Source organism: Podarcis cretensis (genome assembly GCF_951804945.1).
Source record: "Podarcis cretensis genome assembly, chromosome: 15".
Classification (NCBI taxonomy): domain Eukaryota; kingdom Metazoa; phylum Chordata; class Lepidosauria; order Squamata; family Lacertidae; genus Podarcis; species Podarcis cretensis.
The window spans coordinates 9,502,692-9,517,383 of NC_137185.1; the positions used below are offsets into that span (position 1 = coordinate 9,502,692).

Genomic DNA, 14,692 nt, shown 5'->3' on the forward strand with positions numbered 1-14,692 from the left:
CAGGGAATCCTGGAGAGCTGCTGCCAGTCAGTGTAGACAATACTGAGCTAGATGGACCACTGGTCTGAGTATAAGCCTGGATAGTTGGTTAGAGCATGGGGCTGATAACCTGCCAAGGTCGCAGGTTCAATTCCCATATGGGACAGCTGCTTATTCCTGCCTTGCAGGCGATGGACTTGACCATCCTCAAGGTCACTTCCAACTCTACAATTCTAGGATTCTATATAACCCAGACTCCAATTCTTGATTAGGGTTGTGTGTGTGTGTGGGGGGGGGGGAGAAATTCAGTTCAGTTTGCATTGCAGGTGAACCTACAAATCTGCACTCTCAGAAGCAACACACAAGCCAAAACATATTGTACAAAACTTGTATTGCTGCTCATTCTGCAATGCACTCTGCTGGCTGAGTAAAGTGTATGTGCCATGGCAAAGTGTGCATGAAAATTAAATTGTGTAAATTGCATACTAAAATACGTTCTGTAAGGGCAATTTGCTTTGTGCAAATGCATACATTAGGCAAAACTGCATACAAAATTAAAACCATGTTTACGGAAGATCACCAAAGAGAGAGAGAGAGATTAGACACGTAGTATGTTGACATGTGTTTGGATCTGGTTTTTAGGTTATTGTTGATTTCAATCACTTTATAATGTTTTAATCTGTTTTCCCCAATGATTTTATTGCTTTGTTGCTTTGATGTTTCATTACAAATAAGCGGTGTATAATAAGTAAATAAAATATATTAGAAGTCCTCTCCCGAATGCTGATGAATTTTCATGACAACTTCTTCTTTTTAAATGACCAGCTGATGTGGAAATTGGGAGAACTGAAGTTAATAGCAGGAAAAAGGAATATTCAGAATCAAGAGATTCTTGAGAATTCTGAAGGTTTCACCAGAGGCAGGTGGAGTTTATAGCATGGACTGCAAAGTCTTGCCATGCCTCCCTCCCTCTATTGTTAATCTCCACTTACATTATCCCTTCTGAGCTGTGAACTGTCTGGCTCTTATCTCCTGGAGTGCAATATGTGTGGAAAATACCCTTGTACCCAAGAACTGTTAGGAGAACCATGTATGCTGAGTCTAAAACATAGATAGCGTTATGGTTTGGGTGGAAGGTTAGAGGGACCAATTGACATTTTCAGGAACACATGCTAGGCCTTGCCTACTCTCCAAAGCTTTCCCTCCCTGTCTTCTGAGAGCCTTCAGAGTTCCCAAGAACCCAACTGATACCTTTTAATGTGACCAATATGGCATGTCGTCAAGATCTAACATTTATTCTGGGTTGAAATTACAGTAATTAGAGAGTTTCTGCATGAGAATTGCCGGCGTAATGTTTTGCACCTTGAAAAACCACCTCTGGTGTCATGGGAAGGGTGCATTGTTGTTGTTGTTGTTTAGTCATTTAGTCCTGTCTGACTCTTCGTGACCCCATGGACCAGAGCTCGCCAGGCACTCCTGTCTTCCACTGTCTCCCGCAGTTTGATCAGACTCATGCTGGTAGCTTCGAGAACACTGTCCAACCATCTTGTCCTCTGTTGCCCCTTCTCCTTGTGCCCTCAATCTTTCCCAACATCAGGGACTTTTCCAGGGAGTCTTCTCTTCTCATGAGGTGGCCAAAGTATTGGAGCCTCAGCTTCACGATCTGTCCTTCCAGTGAGCACTCAGGGCTGATTTCCTTCAGAATGGATAGGTTTGATCTTCTTAAGGGTGCATTAGAGAGTGAGATTTCTAGTAAGGCATCCTAGTTGAGGAGGAACCATAGCTCAGTGGTGGAACAACCCAAAGATACTTTGCATGCTAGAGATGCACACTCTTGCCTCTGCCATCAGCTGGAGAGTTGCACCCTCTGCTTCCCAGGAAGAATGTCATGGCAAGGGGGAAACCAGCACAGCCACTTCCATTGAAGCTTTAGGGGGTGGGTTTCCCCCTGGCCCGTTGTCAGAGACTCAACTCCAGTTGCAGGCTGGGCTGGGACTGCAGGACCAAAAGGCAGCAAGCTCTGCCCTGACCATCAGCTGGAGATCTAAGGGCATTTGGGCCATGCATGCAAATGGGTGAGTGAGTGTTGGGCGTTTTCTTGTATAGCCTGCCAGTGGAAGCTGGCACGTTAGGGCAGATGGGGTGCTGTCCCGCCAACAGCAGCCTTATTTCTTCCAAGCCCATCTGCTGCCTTTTAACCAGTCCAGAAGGCCACCCTTGGCTGTCACTTCCTTCTTTCTCTTTTGTCTCAGTCTTGCCCTTGCAGAACTCAGCAGGGAGGAAGGGGATAGGGATGAAACTAGAATCAGCTGGCTCTGCCTGTCATAGCCTCGGGCTCCACTTACTGTTGACCTCCCTTACCTCTGCTCTACCAGTCCCAGTGGGCACCAGCCACCACTGCTCTGGCCCTGTCTACATACCCTCCAACATTTCTCCAATGAGAATGGGGACATCCGATATAATAATAATAATAATAATAATAATAATAATAATAATTCCCCACCCATCTAACTGGGTTGTCCCAGACACTCTGGGCAGCTTCCGACATGTATAAAAACATAATAAAACATTACACATTTTAAAAAAAAGGGCTGCCTTCAGATGTCTTCTAAAGGTTGTATGGTTAATTATCTCCTTGGCTCAGGGGTCGGATAGCTCCATACCCTCCAACATTTCTCAGATGAAAATAGGGCTGTCCTAAGGAAAAGCCGGACAACAAATCAGAAACTTGGATGGCTTCTATAAATTCGGGACTGTCCCTGGAAAGTAGGGACACTTGGAGGGTCTGTGTCTATCAACAAAGCTCTAAGGGTTGCTGGATTGTGTGTGTGTGTTTGTGTTTGTGTTTGTGTGAGAGACAGAGACAGAGACAGAGACAGAGAAAGAGACAGAAAGAGGCAGACAGAGACTGTTGAGGTTTCTATTGTAGTATTGCCTGCTGCCTATAAGCTGACTTGAGAATCCTTTGATTGGAAGGTAAAGGTAAAGGTAAAGGTAAAGGTAAAGGTAAAGGTAAAGGTAAAGGTAAAGGTAAAGGTAAAGGTAAAGGTAAAGGGACAGGGACAGGGACAGGGACAGGGACAGGGACAGGGACCCCTGACCATTAGGTCCAGTCGTGGCCAACTCTGGGGTTGCGGCGCTCATCTCACTTTACTGGCCGACTAAGCCACTGTGACTAAGCCACTTCTGGCGAACCAGAGCAGCACAAGGAAACACCGTTTACCTTCCCGCCGGAGCGGTACCTATTTATCTACTTGCACTCTGACATGCTTTCGAACTACTAGGTTGGCAGGAGCAGGGACTGAGCAACGGGAGCTCACCCTGTTGTGGGGATTCGAACTGCTGACCTTCTGATCGGCAAGTCCTAGGCTCTGTGGTTTGACCCACAGCGCCACCCACGTCCCCGATTGGAAGGTACAACTCTTCAAAATAAACGAGAAGGTCCCAGGTTCAATTTCTGACATCCCCAGTTAAAAGGAGCAGGCAGCAGGTGGAAAGTCTTCTGCCTTAAGGTGTTGGAGAATCACTGCCAATCAGAATAGACAAGATGGCCCAAAGTCTGGCCTGATGTAACACACAGTTTGCTGCATTCACAAAACAGCTGGTGGACCCCATTCATAACCCTGCAGAGGCATGTAATGAGATGCTATTGCAGTACAACGAAAAGTCGGAACTCTTGTCAGACTAGAAAGGCAGAGCTGACAGCTCCTCTGAGTCTGAGTGGCAGGCATGTCAGCGTAATTACACCGCTTTTCTCCCTCCCACCCTCCTGGCATTGTTCTCACCCATGTCATCTTCAGTGAGATTTCTTAGATCGAGAAGGTTGACTCTGGAGGCAACATGGTGTGCAAGGGCTGAGCTTGCTGGAGCAGCTTGCAAGGAACGCTGAGCCAATGTTCCCCATCGTGTTCCTCTAAGCAGAAGTGAGTGAATGGTTGGATGGATATGTGAATGGGGGAGAGGGAGAGGGAGAGAAGGGACATGGGAAACCACCTCTCCTGGTATGTCCCATGGAGGACCTTACGGTCTTCAAAACACCTTGGAGATCCCGCGCCACAGGGAGGTTAGGCTGGCCTCAACCAGAGCCAGGGCTTTTTCAGCCGTGGCCCTGATCTGGTGGAACGCTCTGTCACAAGAGACTAGGGCCCTGCGGGACTTGACATCTTTCCTCAGGACCTGCAAGATGGAGCTGGTCCACCAGACCTTTGGTGGACCCCCTCTCTCCTTCTGTAATCCTCATAGAACTCTAGCCCAATGGTTGCCATTAATTTGATTCTGAATTGAATTTAGAATGTATTTTAATTAATTGACTGTGTGATTTTATGTACGCTGTGCTATTTTTACTTGTTGTTAGCCGCTCTGAGCCCGGCTTTGGCCGGGGAGGGCGGGATACAAATAAAATTTATTATTATTATTATTATTATTATTATTATTATTATTATTATTATGTCAGACCACTGTTCCACCTAGCTCAGTATTGTCCACCCAGGATGGAAGTGGTTCTCTGGGATTTCAGAAAGCGTTCTCTTCCAGCCCTACCTGAAGATTGGGCTGCGTGGATGGAGGAGCCACCTGGCTAGAATGTGATAATGCCAAGGTTGCAGGTTCAATCCCCATATGGGATGGCTGCATATTCCTGCACTGCAGGGGGTTGGACTAGATGATCCCCAGGGTCCCTTCCAACTCTATGCTTCTATGGTTTCTACAGTACTGTTGCGCTTGACTCCCTGAGACTGGCAAGCATGGAAATGGAGGGTGGCACTTATGCTAGATTCAGCTTCCCCAGCTTTCGTTGTCTGTCTAGTTTGTTGTTTGTATTAATCAGAGAGACCAGTCCGGCCTGTTAGGGGCAGAGATTGCTTATCAGGGACGGGATTTCTGGCCTCAGCAGGGCTCAAGGGATGTACGGTAACTCGGAAGGCACCGGCCGTGCCACACGTGCTCTGGCAAGCTGCCGTATCTTTCTTGCTGCGAAATGGTGGTAACGCCACCAGCTGCTCCATGCTGATAAGTCCTAACAGGCACGCTTTTGTCTCAGCTGAACCTTAGGAACATAGGAAGCCACCTTATAATGAGTCAGACCCATTGATCCATTTAGCTCAGTGTTTTCTACACGGACTGGCAGCAGCTCTCCAGGGTTTCAGGCAGGGAATGTCTCCTGGCCCTCCCTGGAGATTTATGCATGCAGATGCCCTACCGCTGAACTTCAGAAGCAGGAATCTCACATCTTAGGTTTGCAGCAGAGTACCGTATTTTTCGCTCTATAGGACGCACTTTTTGCTCTCCAAAAATGAAGGGGAAATGTGTGTGTGTCCTATGGAGCGAATGCAGGCTCCTTGGCTTCAGCAATAGCAATGCGGAGCCTCCGAAGCGCAGAGGGAGCGCTACCTCCGCGCTCCGGAGGCTTCGCGTTGCTTTCGCTGAAGCCTGCAGGGGTGCGCACCGACCCCTCTTGTTCTCCAGGCTTCAGGGATAGCCGCCTAAAGCCTTTGGAGCGCAGCATGAGTTCCCACTGTGTTCTGGAGGCTTCAGGTTCCTTTCGCTGAAGCCAGGAGAGTCTTGCTCTCCCGGCTTCAGCAAAAGGAACCCGAAGCCTTAGGAGCACAGCAGGAAGTTCTGCTGCGCTCCGGAGGCTTTGGGTTGCCTTCACTGAAGGCGACTAAACGCACCTTGAACACACCTTGTTTTAGAGGGGGAGAAGAAGAAAAAATTTCTCCCCCTCTCTGCGCAGCTCCCCTTCAGCGAAGTGGCAGGAGAAATGGAAGGGGCTCCATTTCTCCTGTCGCTTCGCTGAAGGGGCACTGAGCAGAGAGGGGGAGATTTTTTTTCTTGTTCTCCCCCTCTAAAACAAGGTGCGTCCTATAGAGCAAAAAATACGGTAATTTCAGGGATGTTGGCACAGCTCTGCCAAGCTCATGTATGGAAGTGGATATTGGAGTCTTAGTACTGTAGAGTTGGAAAGGGACCACAAGTGTCATCTAGTCCAACCCCCTACAGTGCAGGAAACTTTTGCCCAATGTGAGGATTTGAACCCACAACCCTGAGATTAAGTTGCATGGTCTACCAACTAAGCTATCCCACAACTTAGTCTTCTTTGTTTCCCATTCAATCCACACTTCTGAGGAATCAGTCCACCATGACAGCACCTCTGGAACTCCTTGCCTATTGATATTATGCAGGCACCTCTGCTGTACAATTTTCTAAGCCTTCTAAGAACCCCGCCCCCCATTAAGCAGCCTACCCATATATGCAAATCTGACATGTATTTTGAGATGTAATTCAATTTTATAATGTATATTTTAAAACGGCTGACTTGATTTTGAAATCCGATAATATTATGTGATTTTTAACGTTTGTTGTTGTTTCCTGTCCTTCGCCAGGAGGTCATGGGGTGGGTTACAATGATTTAAGGTTCAGAATAATAATAATAATAATAATAATAATAATAATAATAATAATAATAATTTATTATTTGTACCCCGCCGCTGGGCTTCCCCAGCCACTCTGGGCAGCTTCTACAGAGACCAAAAATACACTAAATGAAATAATGAAAAGAAATTACTGTCACCAGAATAGTGATAAAATACGAAGAGCAAGAAATCTTGATGCAATCACACATGAGACCAGATCAAGATGGCTTTATTACAATGTTTAATATCAAGGTTGCTTTATTGCAGTGTTTAACATCACGATTACTTTATTGCAGTGTGGTTTATCAGGGTCCATGCAAGCATCAGCACTGAAGACAAGAAAACATGCAAAAGGCACTGATATTTTAGGAAGGACCCTGACAAACCAGACCATGAATTAGTCTTTTAAAGCCTTCCAAGTTGGTGGCCATCACTGCCTGCTGTGGCGGTGAGTTCCATAGTTGAATTATGCGCTGCGTGAAGAAGTACTTTCCATTATCTGGCTTAAAGGAGTAAAGGAACTTAGATCTCTCCTGTGAGCAAACAAAGGTTTGATCAAAAGATGTCAGGAGGGCGGAGATGAGGAAAGACAAGACAGACTTCTCTTTGGTACCATCTTTGGAAAGAAAAGCCATGTTTGTTTATTAGGAGTGTCCCAATATTTGACAAGGACTCCCAGAGCAGCTGGATAGGCTCTTTATTTTGTTTTTTTAAAGGAGGGCAGCTTCCTGAGAAAATAAACCTGCAATTGAATTACCGGGCTGTTACTAGACGAAGGAGATGACCTTGCAAATGACTGGAAAATTCAAAAAGCGATACAATAATCGAGTTTGGTTGGGCGAGCTCTGCTGGAACCTTGCCACTAATTAACTTAATGGTCTGCATCTGCCTTTGCTCTGGCTTTTATTTTCCAGCCTGATTGTCACTTCGCTTTACCTTATCGGGCACAATTTTGGGGGGCTACCACACCCCTCTTTCGCTTCCTGAGCTTCCCTTTCCTTTGCAGGTACAGGATTCTTAGTGCTAAGGTGAGCTTCATCCTCATCTCTGTGCAACCTCATGAAATTGTAGAGTTGGAAGGGGCCATTGGGGGTGGGATCATCTTATCCAACTCCCTGCAATGCAGGAACCTTTTGCCCAGTGGGGGACTCGAACCCACAACCCTGAGATTAAGAGTCTCATGCTCTACCGGTTGAGCTACCCCAGGACATTGAGCCCAAGCTGCTGCTGAACAAGGAAAGGAGTCTTCCTTCCACCAGGCCAGCACTGTCTATTTCAGGGGTGGGGAACCTGTGGCCCTTCAGATGCTGTTAGTGGTCAAGGATGATGAGTGTTAAGGTTCAGCAACAGAGTCTCCACCACTGGCAGATGTTCTCCAAAGCCTCAAGCAGAGGTGCACTCCAATCCCAACACCTGTGACCACCTAGTCGAAGATGCCAGTGTTGAATTTGAAGCCTTGGGAAGCTGGCGTCTATCAGGTCATCTAGCCTAGTATTCTCTACTCTGACAGTGGGTCTCCAGGATTTCAGGTTAGGGAAGGCTGGTGGTGAAGCTCTGGAGCAAGTCAGCAGTAAATCACACCATGCATGTTGGAGTTAACTCTTTATTAGCCAGAACAGACTAGTGTTAGTCTCAGTGAGCACAGGAACTCATCCCTGGTAGGTCTTGACCAGTGGATCAGTTGCCAAGAATTAAGGTCCCTACCTCCCCGCAGCTGTTCATGTGTCCTCTCTAGGGTCCCCCCCCCAAAGCAATCAGGCACCTGAATGCCTGTCTTTGTTCTTCCCACTTCCTGCCTCTTCTGGTTCTGGGAGACCAGGGAGGAAGGGAGCTAGGGTTAGGATTAGGGTTAGCTGCTCACTAAGTCCCATTACCCCTTCAGTTTCCAACACCTCATCTTCCTAGTCTTCTCCCTCTTACCATTCATCGTCATCCCACCACCACTCCCCGGGCTCCGAGCTTTCTTCCCTTGGTGGTTCCTCTGCTGGTTCTTACCACCATCCATCTGCATCAAACCGGTTCATGACTTCTGGCCTGTGGGCTTTATTCAACCCACAAGTCCTCTCCATTTGACTTGTGAGAGCATGTTTTGCCAAGGCACACCTACTTGCCCTATGTGATTTCAGCTGTGGTGCAGATAAAACAACCTAACAGGGTCAAAGGGGGTTTTGCAGTTACCACCAGTCAACTGATCAGCACTACCTGCAAAGATCCACTGCGAAAGCTACCTGCCTGGCTCCGTTGCAAGCCCCGACAAACAGCTGGTTGTTGGGGCTTGCAAAGCCCAGGCAATTCAAAGCGCCATGTCAGCTGCTGTCATGGTGACGTCAGGTAACTGGCAGCTGGGTAGCCCCGCCCACCTGTCAAACCTGGCTTGTGCGGGGACGTGGGTGGAAGGTAACGACCTGGCCCACCAGGTGGATTCGCCTCCCCACTTCTGTCCTACACAGAAGAGCAGAGCAATGGGAGGAATGGACAGAAGAGGAGCATTGTTTCATCACAGGGGGAGGGGAGTTCTGGGTGGGGAGGAGCCAATGGCGGCTGGAATCAGGGAGGCTGACAGAGGGGGCGTTGCAGTCTCATTCCTCACTTGGCAGCAGGTGGATGGAGTTAGCTATGGATCAAGGCCTTTCCAGGAATGGAGGGGCTGCATGGCAGTTGTCTACAACTCAGCCTACCTAAGTTCTAAGACCTGCCTCTTCACAGCCTCGTGTTTTTTGTACAGGAGACTGACCAGGTTTTTCCAGGAGGGTGAGGCACAGGCTCTTACCATAGACTGGGGAGGATGTCGATTGCAATGGAGGTTCCCTCCTGGCTCCTCCTCTGAGGCCTGGGCCCTGCCTCCATTGCCCCAGCCCTACTGCAACCCTGGACATTACACTGCAATTAAACGAATGCCCCAGACTTAGGGTTATTCCACAGCTGAGTGTGTTGGGAGAGAGATGGTAACTGCTTCCCAAAATGCAGGTGAATATTTTGGTATAATGCTTCAAAGCGATATAATCCTACAAAGAAACAAAGGATCTGACATTTTCTGAGAAAAAAGGTCATTGGCTCAGCTATAACTATAATTGTATATAACTCTTCTGACTCTGTTTTTTCACGGTGCCTTTTATTATATTTCATTGGGTTGTGTGTTTTTTTAACTTCCATTCCTTTTAAATTGTTTTATTGCTGGCTTTTATTGCTGGCTACTTCCTTCTATATACAGCTTTTTTTTTTTTTTTAATTCATTTTACTGTTTTGAAAACTGCCTGAACCTCTAATGAAGAAAAGCGGGTGTCAATATGTTGTATCAATAAGGGTTTCCTCACCATCCAGTTATTTTGAGCTCATCCTGCATTGACGGAAACAAAAAAGGGTTTTCAAACAGGGGCAAGTTCTCACAGAGTCATCAAGATATAAGCTGAGGTGAACCAGCAGAAAGGAGTGGGGATTTCTGAGTATATAGTAGTGGCTGACATTTTACACTAGAGCATCATAAGAAAATGAGAAGAGCTCTCTTGGATGAGGGCATCAGCCACCTAGTCATAGAATCAAAGGATTTGACGGTACTCCAAGGGTCATCTAGTCCAACCCCCTGCAGTGCAGGAATCCAGCGCTCTGTTCTCACTGTGGCTAACCAGATGCACCAATGGGAACCCTGCAAGAGGGACACAAGTTCAGCTGCATTCTCTCCACCTGCAGTTCCCAGCAGATGGTGTTCAGAGGCGTTGCCCCCTCTAGCGGATTTCGGTTTGCAATCAATGAACGATGGAGAATCAATATAAAAACCTAGACTTTTCTGTGCATATCTATTTACTTGTTAGGCACCCATGAACACGTTCTCTGGGCATCATGCGTTGCAGTTAAAAGCCTAAGAATAATGTCTGTAAAAATCCAGCATGAATCTTAGAACCTGGCGTAAAGCCCAAATACAAAAAAGTAAATGCACAGTAAGATGCAAGAGAAAACTCAGGAGCTAAACGCTACCACCAAATACAGTAACTAAAACCACTGGCCAGAGGGATTTAAGCAAGAAGGCTTAAGTCTTAGGCTGGTGTCAGGCGAGCTTCCCTGGCAGAGTATTCAATAGCTAGGGGGCCACCACAGAAGAAGCTCTGTCCCTCATGGCACTCTGAGCTTCAGACTAAGGAAACTCAGAGATCTGCCTCTGTGGATGACCTTAAGTTTCGGGTAATTCCAGGAGGAGGAGATCTTCCTTCTGGCATCAAGGTCCCAAGCCATTTAGGGCTTCATTATTCAAATCTCTCCGAATTGGAAGCAGTGAGTGCAATAAATGATCTGATTGCAGTTGACATAAGGTGTTGACTTTTAGCTTCACTTCTGTCTTTCTTTTCTTTGTCTCCCCCAGTCTGCAGAGTTCTTTGAAATGCTGGAAAAAATGCAGGTATGTGGCATGTCAGTTCTGCCCAGAACTTGTTCCTCTTTGCAACTGTGCATGCATGTTTTCAACATAATTGTGGCAGGCTACTTTGGAGCAGGGTGTGGGTGCAAAAGATGTTTGTGATCTTTGGTGACTGGGAACGATGTCTCATGTTTCTGAAAATATGTGTACAGTGGTTGATCTGATAGAGATGAAGTGGCAGAGGATTGCATCCTGTCTTTCTTCAGCTTGAAAATAAATGCCTTGCCAATAAATCAGGCTGCAAGAAATACAAGCAGCAACCCAGCAGAATCACCAAATGGGAGTTATGCTACCCCAGGGGCTCTCAACCTTTATAGGTCTATGGGCATATTTTGATTTTTGAATGAGGGCTGTGGGCACTCTACCCCCTAGAGCAGTGGTTGTCAACCTGTGGGTCCCCAGATGTTGTTGGACTACAACTCCCATCATCCCTGAGCTCTGGCCATGCTAGCTAGGGGTGATGGGAGTTGTAGTCCAACAACATCTGGGGACCCACAGGTTGAGAAAGGCTGCCATACAGCCTTTTCTCTCTCCTGCCCCCAGATATGCACACCCCCCAGCAGAGAGGGGGGGAGGGAGAAGGTGCATGTACATAGACTCCACTTTTCTAAGACATGGTCTCCAAAAGTGTTCCTGGGGAGGAAGACTGGTGAAATGATGGTCATCCTTGCTAACTTGAAGTAGATATATGGCTGTCCTCAGTGACCAGTGGAGACAGCCATAATTTTGAACGAAAGCTGTATCACAGCATCCCATTGTTCCCACGGGGCCATTTGCAATGAGGATGCAGCTGCTGTTTGTTACAGCTCTGCCACTGCCCCACATCCCAGTATCGAAAGTGGGGAATGGAGCTGAGAAATGACAGTGGTGGCTGGTGCCCACTGGCGACTGGTGGGGCAGAAGGCAGGGAGCCCACCAGCAGGTGGGACGAGAGCCAATGGCAGGCAAAGCCAACTCATTCTAGAGTTGTCCCCATCCTCCTCTCTTCTGAGTTATCCCAGGGCAAGACTGGGACTAAGGTGGAGGAAGCTGACAGGCAGGGCCACCACCTTCTGGGCTGATTGTAAGTAAGAGGACAGGCAGGTGGGGCTGGCTGAGGGGAGACTGAGCTTGGTGGGCCAATGTCCCATTTGACCAAATAAACTAGACTAATAAGAAGTTCTGTGTTGCAAATTTTAACCAGGAACATGCACTCAAGACCTCTGGCATGTATCCCAAAGTAACTTAACAAACTGCATGTCATGTTTTTCTACAAACAGGGGCCAAAATTAGAGGAACAGAGAAGTGGAAGCCAGAAAAATAAGGTCAGTTTCAGGACAAGGTCCAAACGTAGGTCTCCTTTTCAATGTCTAGGAAAAGACTATATCTTTGCTCGGGCAAGGTGGTTCATAATGTAAAGCGCTTCTCAGTTCTCCTCAGTTTCTCCACAGGCTGAAATCCAACAGGCAGATCCTAGCCCAGGGGTCAGCAAACGTTTTCAGCAGGGGGGCGGTCCACTGTCCCTCAGACCTTGTGCAGAGCCAGCCTATATTTTTTGGGGGGGAATGAACGAATTCCTACAACCCCACAAATAACCCAGAGATGCATTTTAAATAAAAGGACACATTCTACTCATGTAAAAACATGCTGATTCCTGGACAGTTCATGGGCCAGATTTAGAAGGCGATTTGGCTGGATCCAGCCCTCAAGCCTTAGTTTGCCTACCCATATCCTAGCCCCACTGTGGGCCACTTCAATGGGTAGGTGGTACTGCCCGCCTATTGATCACCTGACATCACCATGACATCAGGTGTCCCATTTTTCCTTTATAGCATGGCTTGGGGTCAAGCTGTGCTGTAAAGGTGGATCCAAGCTGATCCAAGCAGGATTTGAACACACGGCGCTTTGGTGTGCTGTCTTCCTTGGTGAGCTGACTAGTGCTGCGTTTTGGTGAGGATCAGTGGTGCTATGGAATTCCTGATTGGGGATTTCATAGCACAGTCAATTCCAACCATCTCCCCAGTCAATCAGCTGATCAGCAGTGACAGCAAGCCTCCCTGGAGCCTCACTTTAAGGCTCGCTGGCAGCCATGCCCCTAGCTGCCCAAATATGGCATCCAAAGTGTGGCAGGTGGGCGTGCTTCTGGGGAAACAGCACCAGGGGCCAAAATTGTATCTGTGCTGGGTCTGATTAGACCCATGGACCAGAAGTTCCTCACCCCTGCTATTCACACCTAGGAAGAAGCCTCATGTTTATTCATTGAGACTTATTTCTGAGCAGTAGACACAAACAGTTTTCCTTGGGTTGAGTAAACACTGGAGACCAAATTCATTTTATAACGTTGTATAATTTATAATAGCAACCACACTGCATTTTAAAAGAAATCTATATTGATTCAAATATAAATTTGATAACATTCAGTTACATAAACTTTAATATAAGCAATAGCTCTTATTTTGCTTTTTTGCGTCTATATAGTTTATTTACAAATAGGAAACAGAAAAACCAACTGCACACTCGCTTTCCAAAAGCAAAAACTCCCACGGCATTCAAGGGGTCTGACTAGTCCATGTAATCCCAGCTAGAAACTCTCAGCTCCCTAAGAACTTAAGAGACCTGTTGGATCAGAACAAGTGTTCATGTGAATGGTGCCAGGGGGCTGAAACTGGGGGTTGTGGTGGCAGGGACTTGCTTGCCTTTACTCCCAGCTTTCAGGCTGAATGACTTAATTGGCCTGATCTTTTCGATGCGCAGCAGCACCAACCATGTAACTGTTGAGAGAGAGTATTGGGCTCATTGCCCCAACCAGACCAGGTGACCCAAGGAACCAATTAGGGCCTGGCTGGCTCTATGGCACACGTACCATGCACAGGGTGTGAGTGGTCCTCCTTACTGGGCATATAAGGGATCTTCACTGGCTGCCTGTTACACACTGAGCCAGTTTTAAGGTCCTGCTACTTACGTATAAAACCCTAAACCACTCTGGGCCATATCACCTGAAAAGCTAACTTCCCCTTCAATGTCCACTAAGCACATTAAGATCAGCAAGCGGAACAAAGCTAGTTTTGCCATGGCTTGATGTGCATTGATTTGAGATGACGCAGCTTTGTTCCCTTGTGGTACCAATAGTGCAGAAAGTCCTTCCGGCTTAAATACGAGCATCCCCAATCAGTATTGGCATCCCGCCAACTCTTGAAGATGCCCCTGTTTAGGGTGAGCATCTTGATCCAACTTTTAATTGCTCTTTTAACTGCCTTGTTAGTTGGTTTTATTTTGTTTATTTAAAAAAATGGGATTGTTTTATTGAACATTTAAATATGTGTGGTTTTAATGATTTGATTCAATTGTTTTATGGTGCATTATGGTGCATTTTATTAATTAATGGATTTTATAAGTGGTGTCAGGCTTGTAACCATTCTGGCATGTAAGGAGTATAAAGGTAAAGGTAAAGGGACCCCTGACCATTAGGTCCAGTCGTGACCAACTCTGGGATTGCGGCGCTCATCTCACTTTATTGGCCAAGGGAGCCGGCGTACAGCTTCTGGGTCATGTGGCCAGCATGACTAAGCCGCTTCTGGCAAACCAAAGCAATGCACGGAAATGCTGTTTACCTTACCGCCGGAATGGTACCTATTTATCTACTTGCACTTTGACATGCTTTCGAACTGCTAGGTGGGCAGGAGCTGGGACCGAACAACAGGAGCTCACCCCGTTGTGGGGATTAGAACCACTGACCTTCTGATCAGCAAGTCCTAGGCTCTGTGGTTAAACCACAGGAGTATATACGTAAACAAATGACAGGCTAACTACTGTTCCAGGCTTGGTTTCTCAGTCTGAGCAATGCCTGAATATCTTGTTCCTTCTGTATTCGACAGAGTCCAACTGCAAGCTTACAGCAAGATATGTCTCTGCCCAT

General features: G+C 47.0%; 1 protein-coding gene across 12 annotated transcripts in view; it reads left to right on the plus strand.

Moving 5' to 3' along the window:
* The window catches only part of RAP1GAP2 (RAP1 GTPase activating protein 2), a 194,404-nt gene that overhangs the window by 141,309 nt on the left and 38,403 nt on the right, over positions 1-14,692 (plus strand). For 10 of the 12 annotated variants that reach the window (XM_079955552.1, XM_079955559.1, XM_079955553.1 and 7 more), the window contains 2 exons: positions 10,744-10,779; positions 12,057-12,101. In XM_079955552.1, coding sequence (XP_079811678.1) covers positions 10,744-10,779; positions 12,057-12,101 — 81 coding nt within the window. Of the gene's footprint in view, positions 1-8,973; positions 9,127-9,720; positions 9,801-10,743; positions 10,780-12,056; positions 12,102-14,692 lie in introns of those variants that run through there. The other 2 variants (XM_079955561.1, XM_079955563.1) reach the window with 2 other exon arrangements.